Here is a 14,954-nt window from a genome sequence, read left to right as displayed (position 1 = left end):
GCTCCCCCAGCCAGAACACAAACTCCATGAGAACAAGAACCTTTCCCGCCAGGCTCACCTCTGGTGTCTTTAGCATCTAGAGTAGGGCTGATTTGGACTAGGCACGTGATAAATATTTGATGAATAAAGGAAGGAATGTGCTAAAGAATGTACTCCAAGACACCGGTCTAGCATATTGGCTACCTACCACAGGGTGTCCTGTATGGCCAGTGGTGAATTTTTTTTTTTTTCCTTTGAAAAATGCTCCTGGCTGGGCGCAGGGGCTCACGCCTGTAATCCCAGTACTTTGGGAAGCCGAGGTGGGTGGATCATTTGAGTTTAGGAGTTCTGGGCCAGCCTGGCCAGCCTGGGGAAACCCTGTCTCTACTAAAAATACAAAAATTAGCCGGGCATGGTGGTGTATGCCTGTAATCCCAGCTACTCAGGAGGCTGAGGCAGGAGAATCACTAGAACCCACGAGGCGGAGGTTTCAGTGAGGCAGAGGTTTCAGTGAGCCGAGTACGCGCCACTGCACTCCAGCCTGGGTGACAGAGTGAGACTACATCAAACAAAGCAAAACAACAACAACAAAAAAAATGGATTATAAAATCAGGAAAAAAAAATCTATGAATCCACAGTGATATTCTAAAATGGTAGGCGGCAAGGAGAGAAAGTTCTTCTTTATAGCGTTCCTACTAATAATTGTAGAAGAAATAATAGAATTAAAGAATCATGATTTTGTAACCATTGTTTGTAACAACAATTCAGGCAAGGACTATCAGTGGATAATAAAACTTTTGTAATTCCAGCACATTGGGAGTTCAAGGCAGGAGGATCACTTGAATCTAGGAGTTTGAGACCAGCCCAGGCAACATAGTGAGACCCTGTCTCTACAAAAAATAAAAATAAAAGGCCAGACCAGCAAAGGCAGTAGCCAGAGCAGCCGCAGCCTGCGCCCTCACCCCCTCCGCCCTCACCAACCCCGGGGTCTCTTTCCCTCTTCCTCCTCCTCCTCTTCCTCCACCCCCCACTCCCTCCTCTGCCCGTCTGAGGGGCCCCCCTCGCCTTCCCGCTGCCCTTATTGTTCCACCCCCGGCCTCCTGCCCTTCCCCTTCCCGCCCGCTCCCCTTTTCCCCTCAGTCGCCTTGCACCTGCAGTTTTTGGCTTTCACCCCCTACCAGTGACCAAAGACTTGACCACTCAAAGTCCAGCACCCCAGAACACTGCTCGACATGGACACCGGTGTGATTGAAGGTGGATTAAATGTCACTCTCACCATCCGGCTACTTATGCATGGAAAGGAAGTTGGCAGTATCATCGGAAAGAAAGGAGAATCAGTTAAGAAGATGCGCGAGGAGAGGGGTGCACGTATCAACATCTCAGAAGGGAATTGTCCTGAGAGAATTATCACTTTGGCTGGACCCACTAATGCCATCTTCAAAGCCTTTGCTATGATCATTGACAAACTGGAAGAGGACATAAGCAGCTCTATGACCAATAGTACAGCTGCCAGTAGACCCCCGGTCACCCTGAGGCTGATGGTCCCTGCTAGTCAGTGAGCCTCTCTCATTGGAAAAGGTGGTTGCAAGATCAAGGAAATATGAGAGAGTACAGGGGCTCAGGTCCAGGTGGCAGGGGATATGCTACCTAACTGAACTGAGCAGGCCATCACTATTGCTGGCATTCCGCAATCCATCATTGAGTGTGTCAAACAGATCTGCGTGGTCATGTTGGAGTCCCCACCAAAGGGTATGACCATCCCGTACCGGCCCAAGCTGTCCAGCTCTCCGGTCATCTTTGCAGGTGGTCAGGACAGGTACAGCACAGGCAGCAACAGTGCGAGCTTTCCTCACACCACCCCGTCCATGTGTCTCAACCCTGACCTGGAGGGACCACCTCTAGAGGCCTATACCATTCAAGGACAGTATGCCATTCCACAGCCAGATTTGACCAAGCTGCACCAGTTGGCAATGCAACAGTCTCATTGTCTCATTTTCCCATGACGCATGGCAACACCGGATTCAGTGCAGGTTTGGAGGCATCTGCGCAGACTACTTCTCATGAACTCACCATTCCAAACGATTTGATTGGCTGCATAATTGGGCGTCAAGGTGCCAAAATCAATGAGATTCGTCAGATGTCTGGGGCGCAGATCAAAATTGCGAACCCAGGGGAAGGATAGGCAGGTTACCGTCACTGGATCTGCTGCCAGCATTAGCCTGGCTCAATATCTAATCAATGTCAGGCTTTCCTCGGAGACGGGTGGCATGGGGAGCAGCTAGAACAATGCAGATTCATCCATAATCCCTTTCTGCTGTTCACCACCACCCATGATCCATCTGTGTAGTTTCTGAACAGTCAGCGATTCCAGGTTTTAAATAGTTTGTAAATTTTCAGTTTCTACATATTTTATCATCCACTTGTGAATTTTTAATTAAAGCATTTTAATTCCTTTCTCTGTTCAGCTGTTGATGCTGAGATCCATATTTAGTTTTATAAGCTTCTTCCTGTTTTTTCTTTTTTTTTGTTGTTGGTTTTTTGTTTTGTTTTTTTGGCTCATGAATTTTTCTGTTTGTCATGGAAATGTAAGAGTGGAATATTAATACATTTCAGTTTAGTTCTGTAATGTCAGGAATTTTTCAAAAAAATTAGAAGATGGACTGGAGCTTTTTCTTTGTGAATAGAAAAATAAATAAATAAATAAATAAAAATTGGCTTTGCATGGTGGCAGGCACCTATAATCCTAGTTACTTGGGAGGCTGAAGTGGGAGGATTGCCTGAGACCAGGAGTTCAAGGCTACAGTGAACTATGATGGTGCCACTGCACTCTAGCCTGGGCAACAGAGTGAAACCCTGTCTTTAAAACAAGTAATTGACGGGGTACGGTGGCTCATGACTGTAATCCCAGCATTTTGGGAGGCCAAGAAAGGCAGATCATTTGAGACTGGGAGTTCAAGAGCAGCCTGACCAACATGGTGAAACACTGTCTCTACTAAAAATACCAAAAAATTAGCTGGGCATGGTGATGCATGCCTGTAGTCCCATCTACTTGGGAGGCTGAGGCAGGAGAATCGCTTGAACCTGAGAGGTGGAGGTTGCAGCGAGCCGAGATCACACCACTGCACTCTAGCCTGGGAGACAGAGTGAGACTCCATCTCAAAAACAGTAAATAAATAAAACAATCAAAACTCCACAAAAACTGTTGAAAAATAAGATATTCACATGGTCTCAAAGTATCATCTTTTACAAGGGAGCAGTCTGGCTGACAAGACAGTAACCAATAAATGAAACTCAACATCACTAATAATGAGGACAGTTGATACCATGTGCCTCCTCATGTTGTGCTCTGAGAAGAACACAGCACCACCTAATTAGTATTCTTGCAAAATGTTTCAACTGAATCTAGTCGTTCTCCTAGCCTCAACCTCCCAGGCTCAAATTATCCTCCCACTTCAGCCTCTCAAGTAGCTGGGACTACAGGTGCATGCCACCACACCCGGCTAATTTATTTTATTTTTTTGTAGAGACAGGGTCTTACTATGTTGCCCACGTTGGTCTTGATTTTCTTTTTTCTTTAGAGACAGGGTCTTGTTCTGTCTCCCAGGCTGGAGGAGTGCTATGGTGGGATCATAGCTCACTGCAACTTCAAACTCCTGGGCTCAAGTGATCCTCTGGCCTCAGTCTCCCGAAGTGCTGGGATTAGAGGTGTGAGCCACTGTGCCTAGCTGACAGGTGCTTTTTGTGACAGATGTTGAGTTTAAAATCCAGGTTTACCTGATGGCAATGTCTTGGTTTATAAACCCTAGAATAAATCTTTTCCTCTTCATCTTTGTGTCTTCTGTAGCACTTCAACCATAACATTCAATATATGTTTCTGTAATTGTTTTGCTCTAAAACATCCTGCAGTGGCTTCCAGAGAAAATTTCCTTGAGGGCTTGCAGGTAAAAAAAAATGTCATTTTTCCCTCTCATAGTTGATTAATGGTTTGGCTGGGTATAGATTTCTAGTTTGGTGTATTACTGCCCAGTCTTTTCTCTGGAGAAACCCAACATCATTCCTATTCCCAATCCTTCATATGTGACCTACTTTTCCTCTCTGGAAGCCTTTAGGAGGTTCTCTTTGTCCCACGTGCCCTGAAATTTCACAATGCTGTGCCTGGTAGCAAATTCTTTTTCATCCATTGTTTTGAGATCTCTCAATTTAGAACTCAGGCCCTTAGTACTAGAAGATGTTCACACATTATTTAATATACTTTTTAAAAAATTGTTTTCAATTCCTTTTTTGTTTGTTTGTTTTTAAGGGATAGGGTCTCACTATGTTGCCCAGACTGGAGTGCAGTGGCTATTCACAGTCATGACCATCACACACTACAGTCTCAAACTCCTGGGCTTAAGCTATCCTCCTCCTTCAGTCTCCCCAGTAGCTGGGATACAGGCATGCTCCACCATGCCCAGTTTTTTATTTTATTTTATTTATTAATTTATTTTCAGATGGAGTCTCGCTCTGTTGCTCAGGTTGGAGTGCAATGGCACAATCTCTGCTCATGGCAACCTCTGCCTCCCAGGTTCAAGCAATCCTCCTGTCCCAGCCCCCTTAGTAGCTGGGATTACAGGCATCCACCACCACGCCCAGCTAATTTTTGTATTTTTAGTAGAGACAAGGTTTCACTATGTTGGCCAGGCTGGTCTCCAACTCCTGACCTCAGGTGATCCACCTGCCTTGGCCTCCCAAAGTGCTGGGATTCCAGGCGCCTGGCCACCATGCCCAGCTTTTTAATATGCTTTTCTTCCATTTTCCCTTGTTATTTCTGTAAATCCTACTATTTAGATATTGAATTGATGCTGACACGTTCTTTTTTTTTTTTTTTTTTGAGACGGAGTCTTGCTCTGTTGCCCAGGCTGGAGCGCAGTGGCGCCATCTCGGCTCACTGCAAGCTCCGCCTCCCGGAATCATGCCATTCTCCTGCCTCAGCCTCCGGAGTAGCTGGGACTACAGACGCCTGCCACTATGCCCGGCTAATTTTTTCGTTTTTTTTTTTTATTATTATACTTTAAGTTCTAGGGTACATGTGCACAATGTGCAGGTTTGTTACATATGTATACTTGTGCCATGTTGGTGTGCTGCACCCATCAACTCGTCAGCACCCATCAACTCATCATTTACATCAGGTATAACTCCCAATGCCATCCCTCCCCCCCTCCCCCACCTCATATTTTTAGTAGAGACGGGATTTCACCTTGTTAGCCAGGACGGTCTTGATCTCCTGACATTGTGATCCGCCTGCCTTGGCCTCTGAAAGTCCTGGGATTATAGGCGTGAGCCACCGTGCCCGGCCGATGCTGACATTTTCTTATTCATTCTTTCCCATTTTCCACCTCATCCATTCAGTGAATATTTAGTGCCTACTATGTGCCAGTCATTAGTCTAGGTGCTGGGGAGATAGAAAAACAAAACTAAGAAAAATCTCTGACCTCATAGAGTTTATATTACATACTAGAAAGTGGTAAGTACTTTTGGGCTGGGCAAGGTGGCTCATGCCTGTAATCCCAGCACTTTGGGAGGCCGAGGAGGGTGGATCATCTGAGGTCAGGAGTTCAAGACCAGCCTGGCCAAGATGGCGAAACCCCATCTTCACTAAAAGCACAAAAACTAGGCTGGCGTAGTGGTGCTCACCTGTAATTCCAGCTACTTGCGAGGCTGAGGCAGGAGAATTGCTTGAACCTGGGAGGTGGAGGTTGCAGTGAGCCGAGATCACACCACTGCAATCCAGCCTGGGCAACAAGAGTGAAACTCCATCTCAAAAGAAAAAGAAAAAAAGAAATAACTTTTTGCCAGGCACGGTGGCTTATACCTGTAATCCCAGCACCTTGGGAGGCCGAGGCAGGTGGATCACTTGAGGTCAGGAGTTGGAGACCAGCCTGGCCAACATGGTGAAACCCTGTCTCTACTAAAAATACAAAAGTTAGCCAGCCGTGGTGGTGGGCACCTGTAATCTCAGCTACTCGGGAGGCTGAGGCAGAGAACTGCTTGAACCCAGGAGGTGGAGGTTGCAGTGAGCTGAGACTGCGCCACTGCACTCCAGCCTGGGCAACAGAGTGAAACTCCATTTCATAAAAAAAAAACCAAAGTACTTTTTGAATAAAGACTAGAAGACAAAGGGGCAAGCCAAGGAGACATAGAAGAATGATAAGCAGAAAGAACAGCAAATATATAAGCCCATAGATGGGGCAGGCTGAGGCAGGAACAGGCCTGATGGGATCAAGGTATAGCCAAGGGGCCAGTATGTCCAGAGAGAAGGGAAACAGAGAGAGAAAGATGAGGTCTGAAAGGTGGGGTGGTATGAGGTGAACTTTATATTGTGAGTGATGTGGAAAGTCACTGTGTGTTGAATCAGGGAACAAATGTGATCTGACTGACCCTTAACAGATCACCAGAGCTCCTTTGTAGCATGTATGCTGCCAGGCTAGAGGCAGAACACGTAATAGCTACTGCAATAATTCAGGAGAAAGTAAAGGTGGTTTAGACCAGGGTGTCTTTTTACTCTGTTTTCTGTGTGATTTCCCGAGTAGCTGGGACCACAGACACGCGCCACCCTGTCTGGCTAATTTTTCTTTTTCTTTTTTTTTTTTGGCAGATGGAGTGTCGCTCTTGTCACCCAGGCTGGAGTGCAGTAACGTGACCTCAGCTCACTGCAACCTCTGCCTCTCAGATTCAAATCATTCTCCTGCCTCAGCCTCCCAAGTAGCTGCGATTACAGGTACTTGCCAGCACACTTGGATAATTTTTGTATTTTTAGTAGAGATGAGGTTTCACCATGTTGGCCAGGCTGGTCTCCAACTCCTGACCTCAAGTGATAGACCTGCGTTGCCCTCCCAAAGCGCTGGGATTACAGGCATGAGCCACTGCTCCCAGCCCCAAAAGTTCTTTCTTTCTTTTCTTTTTTTTTTTGAGATGGAGTCTTGCTCTGTCACCCAATTCCCCTGCCTCAGCCTCCCGAGTAGCTGGGATTACAGGCACATGCCACCACGCCTGGCTAATTTTTTTGTATTTTTAGTAAAGACGAGGTTTCACCATGTTGGCCAGACTGGTCTCAAACTCCAGACCTCAGCCAATCTGCCTGCTTCAGCCTCAGCCTCCCAAAGTGCTGGGATTACAGGTGTGAGCCACTGTGCCCGGCCAAAAGTTCTTTCTTAAACTCAATATCCTTTTTTCTTTTTTGGCATCCCATGCCCCTTGATGGGATGTGTTCCCTTGTAACCTGTGGATATAGATAATTCTTTTGATGGTTTCTTCTATTCATTATCTCTGGTTCCTCCGAAATTTTGGGGGAGGGGGGCTGTTGCTGTCATCATAACCCACTGCAGCCTCCAACTCCTGGGCTGGCTGAAGCAATCCTCTTGCCTCAGCCTCCCGAGTAGCTGGGACCACAGGTGCATGCCACCACGCCTAGTTTTAAAATTCTTTTGTAGAGATGGGGTCTTACTATGATGCCCAGGCTGGGGGTGTTTCTATCTTTCCTGTTACAGGTTCCCTTCAAATGTCTGATAATCTTTGGCTATCTGTTCATAACAAGGCACTAAAAAGCTGAGTGAAAGGTCTATGTGGATGGGGCTTCCTGAATGATGGACTTCTCTGTGGAGTATTTGGACACGAACATGATCTTTATGTAGGAAGACACCTCCCTACCCTCACTCCCATTGTTGGTACAGGAAGGTTTTTCTTCCCTAAGCTAGTCAATTTTCTTTTTTTTTTCTTTTTTTTTTTTTTGAGATGGAGTCTTGCTCTGTCGCCCAGGCTGGAGTGCAGTGGCCGGATCTCAGCTCACTGCAAGCTCCACCTCCCGGGTTTAGCCATTCTCCTGCCTCAGCCTCCCGAGTAGCTGGGACTACAGGGGCCCGCCACCTCGCCCGGCTAGTTTTTTGTATTTTTTAGTAGAGACGGGGTTTCACCGTGTTAGCCAGGATGGTCTCGATCTCCTGACCTCGTGATCCGCCCGTCTCGGCCTCCTAAAGTGCTGGGATTACAGGCTTGAGCCACCGCGCCCAGCCAAGCTAGTCAATTTTCTAGAGAGTGTTCCTACGCTCTTTTGTTGAAGTCAGACTCTCTGACCAGAACGGAGGCTTTACCATATCCTCCCATTTTCAGCATGGTTGCTCCTTCTCACCTATAAAGTCCAGTCTCTCTGGTTCAGCCTTTCCAGAGGGAAAACCTCCAGTTTGCTACCTGGGTGGGAAAAGAGACATCGAGTCATCAGTGTCACCAGGGGCTTCCACTTCCTGAGCCTTTCTGATGTACTTTAGCATTGATCAACTTCTTTCCTGTCTTCTACTCCGTGACTTCTTTTTCTCCACTCTACTAAAGTCATTTCCATTTATCTATGCTCTCTGGCCTCCAAAATGTTGACATCTGTTGCCTGCCATTGTCTCTTCTCCAGGTCTCTTTGTCTATGTGTCTTTATGCACTTCTTACTCCTTTGCTCTCATTTCAGTGGGCTTTTGAGAGGGAGAAGAGGTCAGAGTGGTGTGTATCCCCGTGATTCAATCTTTCACGCTACCCTAAAGTCTCTTTACAATGTTTGAACCAGGCGCGGTGTTTCATGCCTGTAATCGCAGCACTTTGTGCTTTGTTTTTTTTTTGTTTTTAATTTTTTTTTGTTTTTTTTGATATGGAGTCTCTCTCTGTCACCCAGGCTAGAGTGCAGTGGTGCGATCTCGGCTCACTGCAATCTCTGCCTCCTGGGTTCAAGAGATTCTCCTGCCTCGGCCTCCCAAATAGCTGGGATTACAGGTGCGCGCCACCACGACCGGCTAATTTTTGTATTTTTGTAGAGATGGGGTTTCACCATTGCTGGCCAGGCTGGTCTTGAGCTCCTGACCTCAGGATCCGCCTGCCTCGGCCTCCCAATGTGCTGGGATTACAGGCGTAAGCCACCCCACCCGGCCAATCACAGCACTTTGGGAGGTTGAGGTGGGCAGATCACAACGTCAGGAGTTCGACACCAGCCTGGCTAACATGGCAAAACCCGGTCTCCACTAAAAATACAAAAAAAAAAAAGGCCCGGCGCGGTGGCTCTCGCCTGTAATCCCAGCACTTTGGGAGGCCGAGGCAGGCGGATCCCGAGGTCAGGTGATCAAGACCATCCTGGCTAACACGGTGACACCCCATCTCTACTAAAAATACAAAAATTTAGCCGGGCGTGGTGGCGGGCGCCTGTAGTCCCAGCTACTCGGGAGGCTGAGGCAGGAGAATGGCGTGAACCCGGGAGGCGGAGCTTGCAGTGAGCTGAGATCGCGCCACTGCACTGCAGCCTGGGCGACAGAGTGAGACTCCGTCTCAAAAAACAAACAAAAAGCTGGGCTTGGTGGCGGGCGCCTGTAATTCCAGCTACTATGGAGGCTGAGGCAGGAGAATCTCTTGAATCTGGGAGACGGAGGTTGCAGTGAGCCAAGATGGCGCCACTGTACTCTGGCAATAGTGCAAGACTCCGTCTCAAAAAAAAAAAAAAAAAACCCACAATGTTTGAATTCTGTGTGCCCTGCCTCCCCTTAGGTGGAAGTATAGGCTGAAGCATGGGTGAGGCAAAGGGTAACAACTAGAAAATACATATCCTTCCTCAAAAAATTACATTCCATTTTACTCTTTCAGGGCAAGGTAAGAGCCATTTTTCCATTGTGTGATTTCTGTCAATTACTCTTTTCAAAAGGAGGAAGTCCTACCACCCTTCTAAGTGTTTATGTATTTTGGCTAAGAGTGCTGGAGCGCTGGGTGAGGTCCTCAGAAGGGATGGAAAAATCTGAATCTTAACTCACAGTCAGCGCTAGACAGGAGCAGCAGAGATTACTGAATCCAGCTTCCTTATTGTATAAAAAGGAAACTGAAGCCCAGAGAGCTTTAGTCGATTTGGATCAACTTCGGTCCCTTGAGAAATACTTTTCTCAAAGGATGGCTAGATATCAAGCTCCTTGCAGTCTTTGGGCCTTTGGGTCTAATGTTCCCTATGCCCCAATGCTGTGGGCTCCTCGCTGTGCCTCGGGTCAAAGGTCCCTTCAGAGACTGTCCCTCTCAGCACTGCGGCCAGTTTTACTTTTTTGTGGCACTTATTGATATTTAAAAATATTTATTCTACGAGTTATGTGACTTCTTCCACTGGAATGAAATCCCCATTAAGAGGAGACCATTCCTGTCTCGTTCACCGTTGAATCCTCAGGGTGAGCTGAGATTCGAAACAAAGTAGTATGGCTCTAAAGTCGCGCTTTAGGCCCAACATTATGCTTCCAAAAATTTAGTAAAGACGATGGACTTCTGCGCACACGGGTAAGCGACAGTGAGAAAAGATACCCGGAAGTGAGCCACAGCAAAACATCCAGACTCGTCCGCACGGTGCCCCTTCTGACCTTTCCCTCCGGAAGCTTTCGCGGCTCTTGGGCGGGAGTGCGCACGCGCGGCCACCGGGGTCGCTCCGGGTCGCGGCGCGGAGCAGGGGCTGGAGGGAAGGGTCAGCCTCCAGGGCTGGCAGGCGCCTGCGCTGCGGGGCTCCAGTCAGGACGCGCATTCTCGCTCCCTCCCTCGGCTGCGCGCGCCCGGTGGGCGTGGGAGGAGGCGGGGAACCGGGGAGGGGCGGGTGTCGCAGGAGGGAAGGAGCGAACCGGAGAGCGTCGTCCTGAGAGGAGTGAAGGCGGCAAAATGGCGGACCGCTTCTCCCGCTTCAACGAGGACCGAGACTTTCAGGTAAACACGGGCGTCGCCGAGGATGCGGGGAAGGCGTGGTCTAGCCCAGAATGTCCTTCATCTCCGGCTCCCAGCCCTCTTTCCTTCCAGGTTTTGCTCCGACTTGAGAATTGGCTCTTCTCCCGTCTCTGCTTTCTCAAGAGGCCTCCCGGCTTGAGGGAGGCCGCATCTCCTCTCACCCGCATTCTCTACCCCAGAAACTCAGGCCGCGGGGCTTGCGGCTTCCGCCTGTTTGGCGTCGGATTTGGGAACCGGGCCTGGGAGCTCTGTGGGGGGCTGTGCCCTCCGGGTCTGCCCAGCCTGTGCCGGCAAAGGGCTGGCTCCCAGGGGACCAGAGGGGTGGTTGGGTTGGGCTGGGAGGACTTGGGGGCGAGTGTTGCTGAGGCCAAGGCTTCCGAACCCCGGGATTTTGCTCTCACGGATCCTTTTGTGGTCCTTCTCTTTTCTTTTTTCACTGTGATGAATCAGTTGCTTTCATTGTCTGCTTTTCCTTTTCCTTACCTGAGAAAAGGTTGCATTCGTTATCAGACGCCTTATTGGTTAGTCATACATTAAGATTTCCCGGGACATAAGTGTTGCTGCTGTTATTAGGCTGTTAATTGGGCTTGGAAAACAGTAAGTTACTGGACTATGATCCGATGTGAGCCTAACCTCAAATCCTATCTCGAAAGATTTGTAAGAAGCGTAATGATAATGGACCTTCCACGCGTAGGGTCACTAGTGCCAAAAGCTTGATTTTTCTTTTTTCAATTGCAAATGTTGGTATGGAAAAATGCCCTTACGATGGCAAGCTCTATTGAGTAAAAAATAAAGGCCAAATTAGAATAACTCGTTTTTTCGTTGTTGAAAATACCTTGCTGTTGAAATTGTTACCGCGGAAATCTCGACGACTAAAAGGGATTTAGTAGAGATTGACTATTTCTAGGTAAAATACATCCGTAGAGTCTCAAAAAAAACCTCTGCATTACTACTGCATATCCTGGCAACTGCAATTTGGGTCAGGGGATGAATCTCAGAACTCAAGTTTTTATCCGGCTGCAGATCCTACTCAAAGCAATAGGAAAGCACTCTAGGTGTGTTTCAGAATGCAGTTTAAAGAGTTTGAATTCCCTGAGATGATAGGACTGGTAAATAAATAGATAAAGCAGTTTAACAATTTTAACTCAGCACTGTTAACAAGGTAGTACATAGAACGCTTATGAGAAGTTTTGCAGCAGTAAGGGATCTGGGGGCTGTTAAAGCCTTGTGATCATGCGCTTGCTGTATAGCTGCAGCACAATACAGAAGAATCTCAAGGTGTTCTAAGGATATAATGCAGATTCACCAAAATTTGAAGCAGTTCATATTAGCCTTTTGATCCCTGAGAAATATATGTATATTTTAGCAAGCACTATAAAATATGAGTAGGCTGCAAGGTGTATGATGAGCTTTATTGATTTTTAAATTACCAATAGAGACCTATTGATAACTAAAGCCCGCAAATGCTTTTCAGAGGAGAGAATCTCAAGGTGACCTAATAAAATCGAAAATACATAATATGGACAATTAAATTTTGAGGAAAGATGACTGTCAACCACAGAATTCCAGCAGGCTTAACAAACAGGATTTTTGGGGCCTTTAATGAAGATTTTGAAAATTGTGGATGGCAGAGTGTGAATGCTGTTTCCTGAAAAAAATTGAGGGGGTTAGCCTCTAGTTTTTCAATACTCAGTTTCTAAGTAAGATGACCCTCTCTTTTGATGCTTTAGTTGGGTATTGCAAAACCTGATTTTGGTTTCATGGTAGTCCTTTGAAGATGATATGTATAGTTCATTTTCTGCTTCTATGTTGAAAGAACCAACCCGTTAAGTTGGGTCAGCCAGGAAGATGTTGGGTTTTTTTTTTGTTTGTTTGTTTTTGAGACGGAATCTCACTCTGTCGCCCAGGCTGGAGTGCAGTGGCACCATCTCGGCTTACTGCAACCTCCCCCTCCCGGGTTCAAGCGATTCTTCTGCCTCAGACTGCCGAGCAGCTGAGACTACAGGCGCCTGTCACCACACCCGGCTTATTTTTGTATTTTTAGTAGAGATGGGGTTTCACCGTCTTGGCCAGGCTGGTCTCGAACTCCTGACCTTGTGATCCGCCTGCCTCGGCCTCCCAAAGTGCTAGGACTGCAGGTGTGAGCCACCGCACCCGGCCGAAAATGTTGGTTTTTAAAATTCAGATGTCCTAGCATTTTGGGTAAATAAGGTATTGGGAATGGAAACCTTTTTAGACAGTTGGAAGATGTTAAAACTTTTATAAATTATGTTAATTTATAGCATTCATTTAAAGTACTTTTATTTAAAAATGAAGTGGTATTTTTCTGTGTGTTTTAATAAAGGGAAAAATACAGATTGTCTTTCACTTAATGATGTCTTTTGATTCAAAGTTATTGGTGAGAGAATGTAATGTAATAGGATTCTCTTGTGAATAATGTATCTGAAACATTTTCGGCTTCAGGTTATTCAAAATTAAACGTGGCCTCCTTAAAAGGTTTTGGGTGAAGCCACTGACTATACTTGAAAACAAATCATAGTAAGTTTCCAAACACAATGGATAGATCTTGTTGCTTTCAACAGATCTTGTAGCACTGGAAATTTTTCTGTTCATCTTCTCTGGTAAGTTCGAGATGACTGTTATTTTCTTTGCCTTTAATTTGGCAGGATGATTTAAAGCTGTAGAACTTCACTCTCTACCAGTTTATCAAGTGCAAATTTTGGAGAGTTTGATGTCTCTTGAAATTATTATGGAGTCAGGGAGTTGGGCTGAGTATTACAATTTGTGAATACCTACGTTTCTTTTTTTTTTTTTTTTTTTTTTTGAGACCGAGTCTCGCTCTGTCACCCAAGCTGGAGTGCAGTGGCGCGATCTTGGCTCACTGCAACCTCCGCCTCCCGCGTTCAAGCGATTCCCCTGTCTTGCCCTCCCGAATAGTTGGGACTACAGGCGCTCGCCACCACACCCAGCTGTTTTTTTTTTATTTTTAGTAGAGACAGGGTTTCACCATGTTAGCCAGGATGGTCCTGATCTGCTGACCTTGTGATCCGCCCGCTTCGGCCTCCCAAAGTGCTGGTATTACAGGCGTGAGCCTCCACACCCGGCATGAATACCTAAGTTTCAAAGGTATTTTGTATATACAGTGAAAAGTTACGGTTAACGGTGGTATTCCACTTGAAGCACTCATGAATATAGAGACTAATCATTATCAGGGACCTAACTTTTTTTAATTTGTAACTTTATTATAATAACGAACAGGTCCTATTCCACAGGCTTTATGTGTCTTATCTCATAGTCTTCACTATAACCCTTACGAGGTAGGTACTGTTTTTACTGCCGTTTTCAGCTGAGGCACAGAGAATTAGGTAACTTAGCCAATTACATACATCTGTTAAATGGCAGAGCCTAAATTCATACTGACTTTTGGACTCTTGAACTTGTCCTCGTGACCATTTTGTCTGCTGCTGGCAATTACACATTTTATATAGCTGTAATTGAGTCATCAAATGTGGAGGATAAACTTATAGGTGACGAAGGATAAGGGAGCTTTTAGAAAGGTGATACGATTGCAGTTTTTATTCTGTTTGGTTTTGTCTCCCAATGGCTTCTAGGGGGGCTTTCAACAATGATAAATTACGTTGTGTCATAGAGGATGTATTGTTAACTGTTTTAGTTTAGACATTCTTTTGTCTAGCCTTTAAAGTGTTGTTTTTTTAAATCTTTGGTCATCTTTGTAATCTAAGCTGATGTGTTTATTTTTACAAATGTTTTAAGAGTTTTAACTACTCCTTTAAGAATATGACCTCAATTTCTGAATGAGATGTTACTTCTGCCGGCATTTACCAGATTAAGATATATTTGTTCACAGATTGAAGTGTTACACAAACTAATGGAAAATATATAACTTAAGATAATCAACACTTTGGATTACAGGTTCATTAAAGAAAGTTTTGTTTGTACAGTGATGTATAACTAGCCATACGGTGCCATTAAGATACAGTGCTTAGCATTTTATGGTTGCGCAGCTGCTATTGGTGATGCAGCTGAATGCTGGTGAGGAAATGATCTTTAGCGTATGTACCTGCAGAGGACTGATGATTTGTGTTCTGAGTGTTCTCTGCATTTTATTTCTTTTCTTTTTTTTGTTTTGAGACGGAGTTTCGCTCTTGTTGCCCATGCTGGAGTGCAATGGCACCATCTCGGTTCACCTCAACCTCCGCCTCCCGGGT

General features: G+C 46.0%; 1 protein-coding gene and 1 pseudogene across 6 annotated transcripts in view; both read left to right on the top strand.

The window, feature by feature from the left end:
- Nucleotides 1-891: 891 nt before the first annotated feature.
- LOC112610083 lies at nt 892-2,690 on the top strand (annotated as a pseudogene). The gene is made up of 2 exons (XR_003116276.1): nt 892-936; nt 1,053-2,690. The product of XR_003116276.1 is annotated as a poly(rC)-binding protein 2 pseudogene (transcript).
- A 7,739-nt stretch (nt 2,691-10,429) lies between these two features.
- GPATCH8 (G-patch domain containing 8) overlaps nt 10,430-14,954 on the top strand; it is a 106,390-nt gene continuing 101,865 nt past the window's right edge. For 3 of the 5 annotated variants that reach the window (XM_025362044.1, XM_025362042.1, XM_025362043.1), the window contains exon 1: nt 10,430-10,707. Coding sequence is in view for 2 of the 5 variants with exons in the window: in XM_025362041.1 (XP_025217826.1) it covers nt 10,663-10,707 (45 nt within the window). In the remaining 3 variants the exon portion in view is untranslated. The remainder of the gene's footprint in view (nt 10,708-14,954) is intronic. The other 2 variants (XM_025362041.1, XM_025362040.1) reach the window with 1 other exon arrangement.

This window comes from Theropithecus gelada, chromosome 16 (genome assembly GCF_003255815.1).
Source record: "Theropithecus gelada isolate Dixy chromosome 16, Tgel_1.0, whole genome shotgun sequence".
NCBI lineage: Eukaryota > Metazoa > Chordata > Mammalia > Primates > Cercopithecidae > Theropithecus > Theropithecus gelada.
The sequence above is the reverse complement of the archived record's forward strand: the minus strand, read 5'-3'. Positions and strand labels throughout refer to the sequence as shown.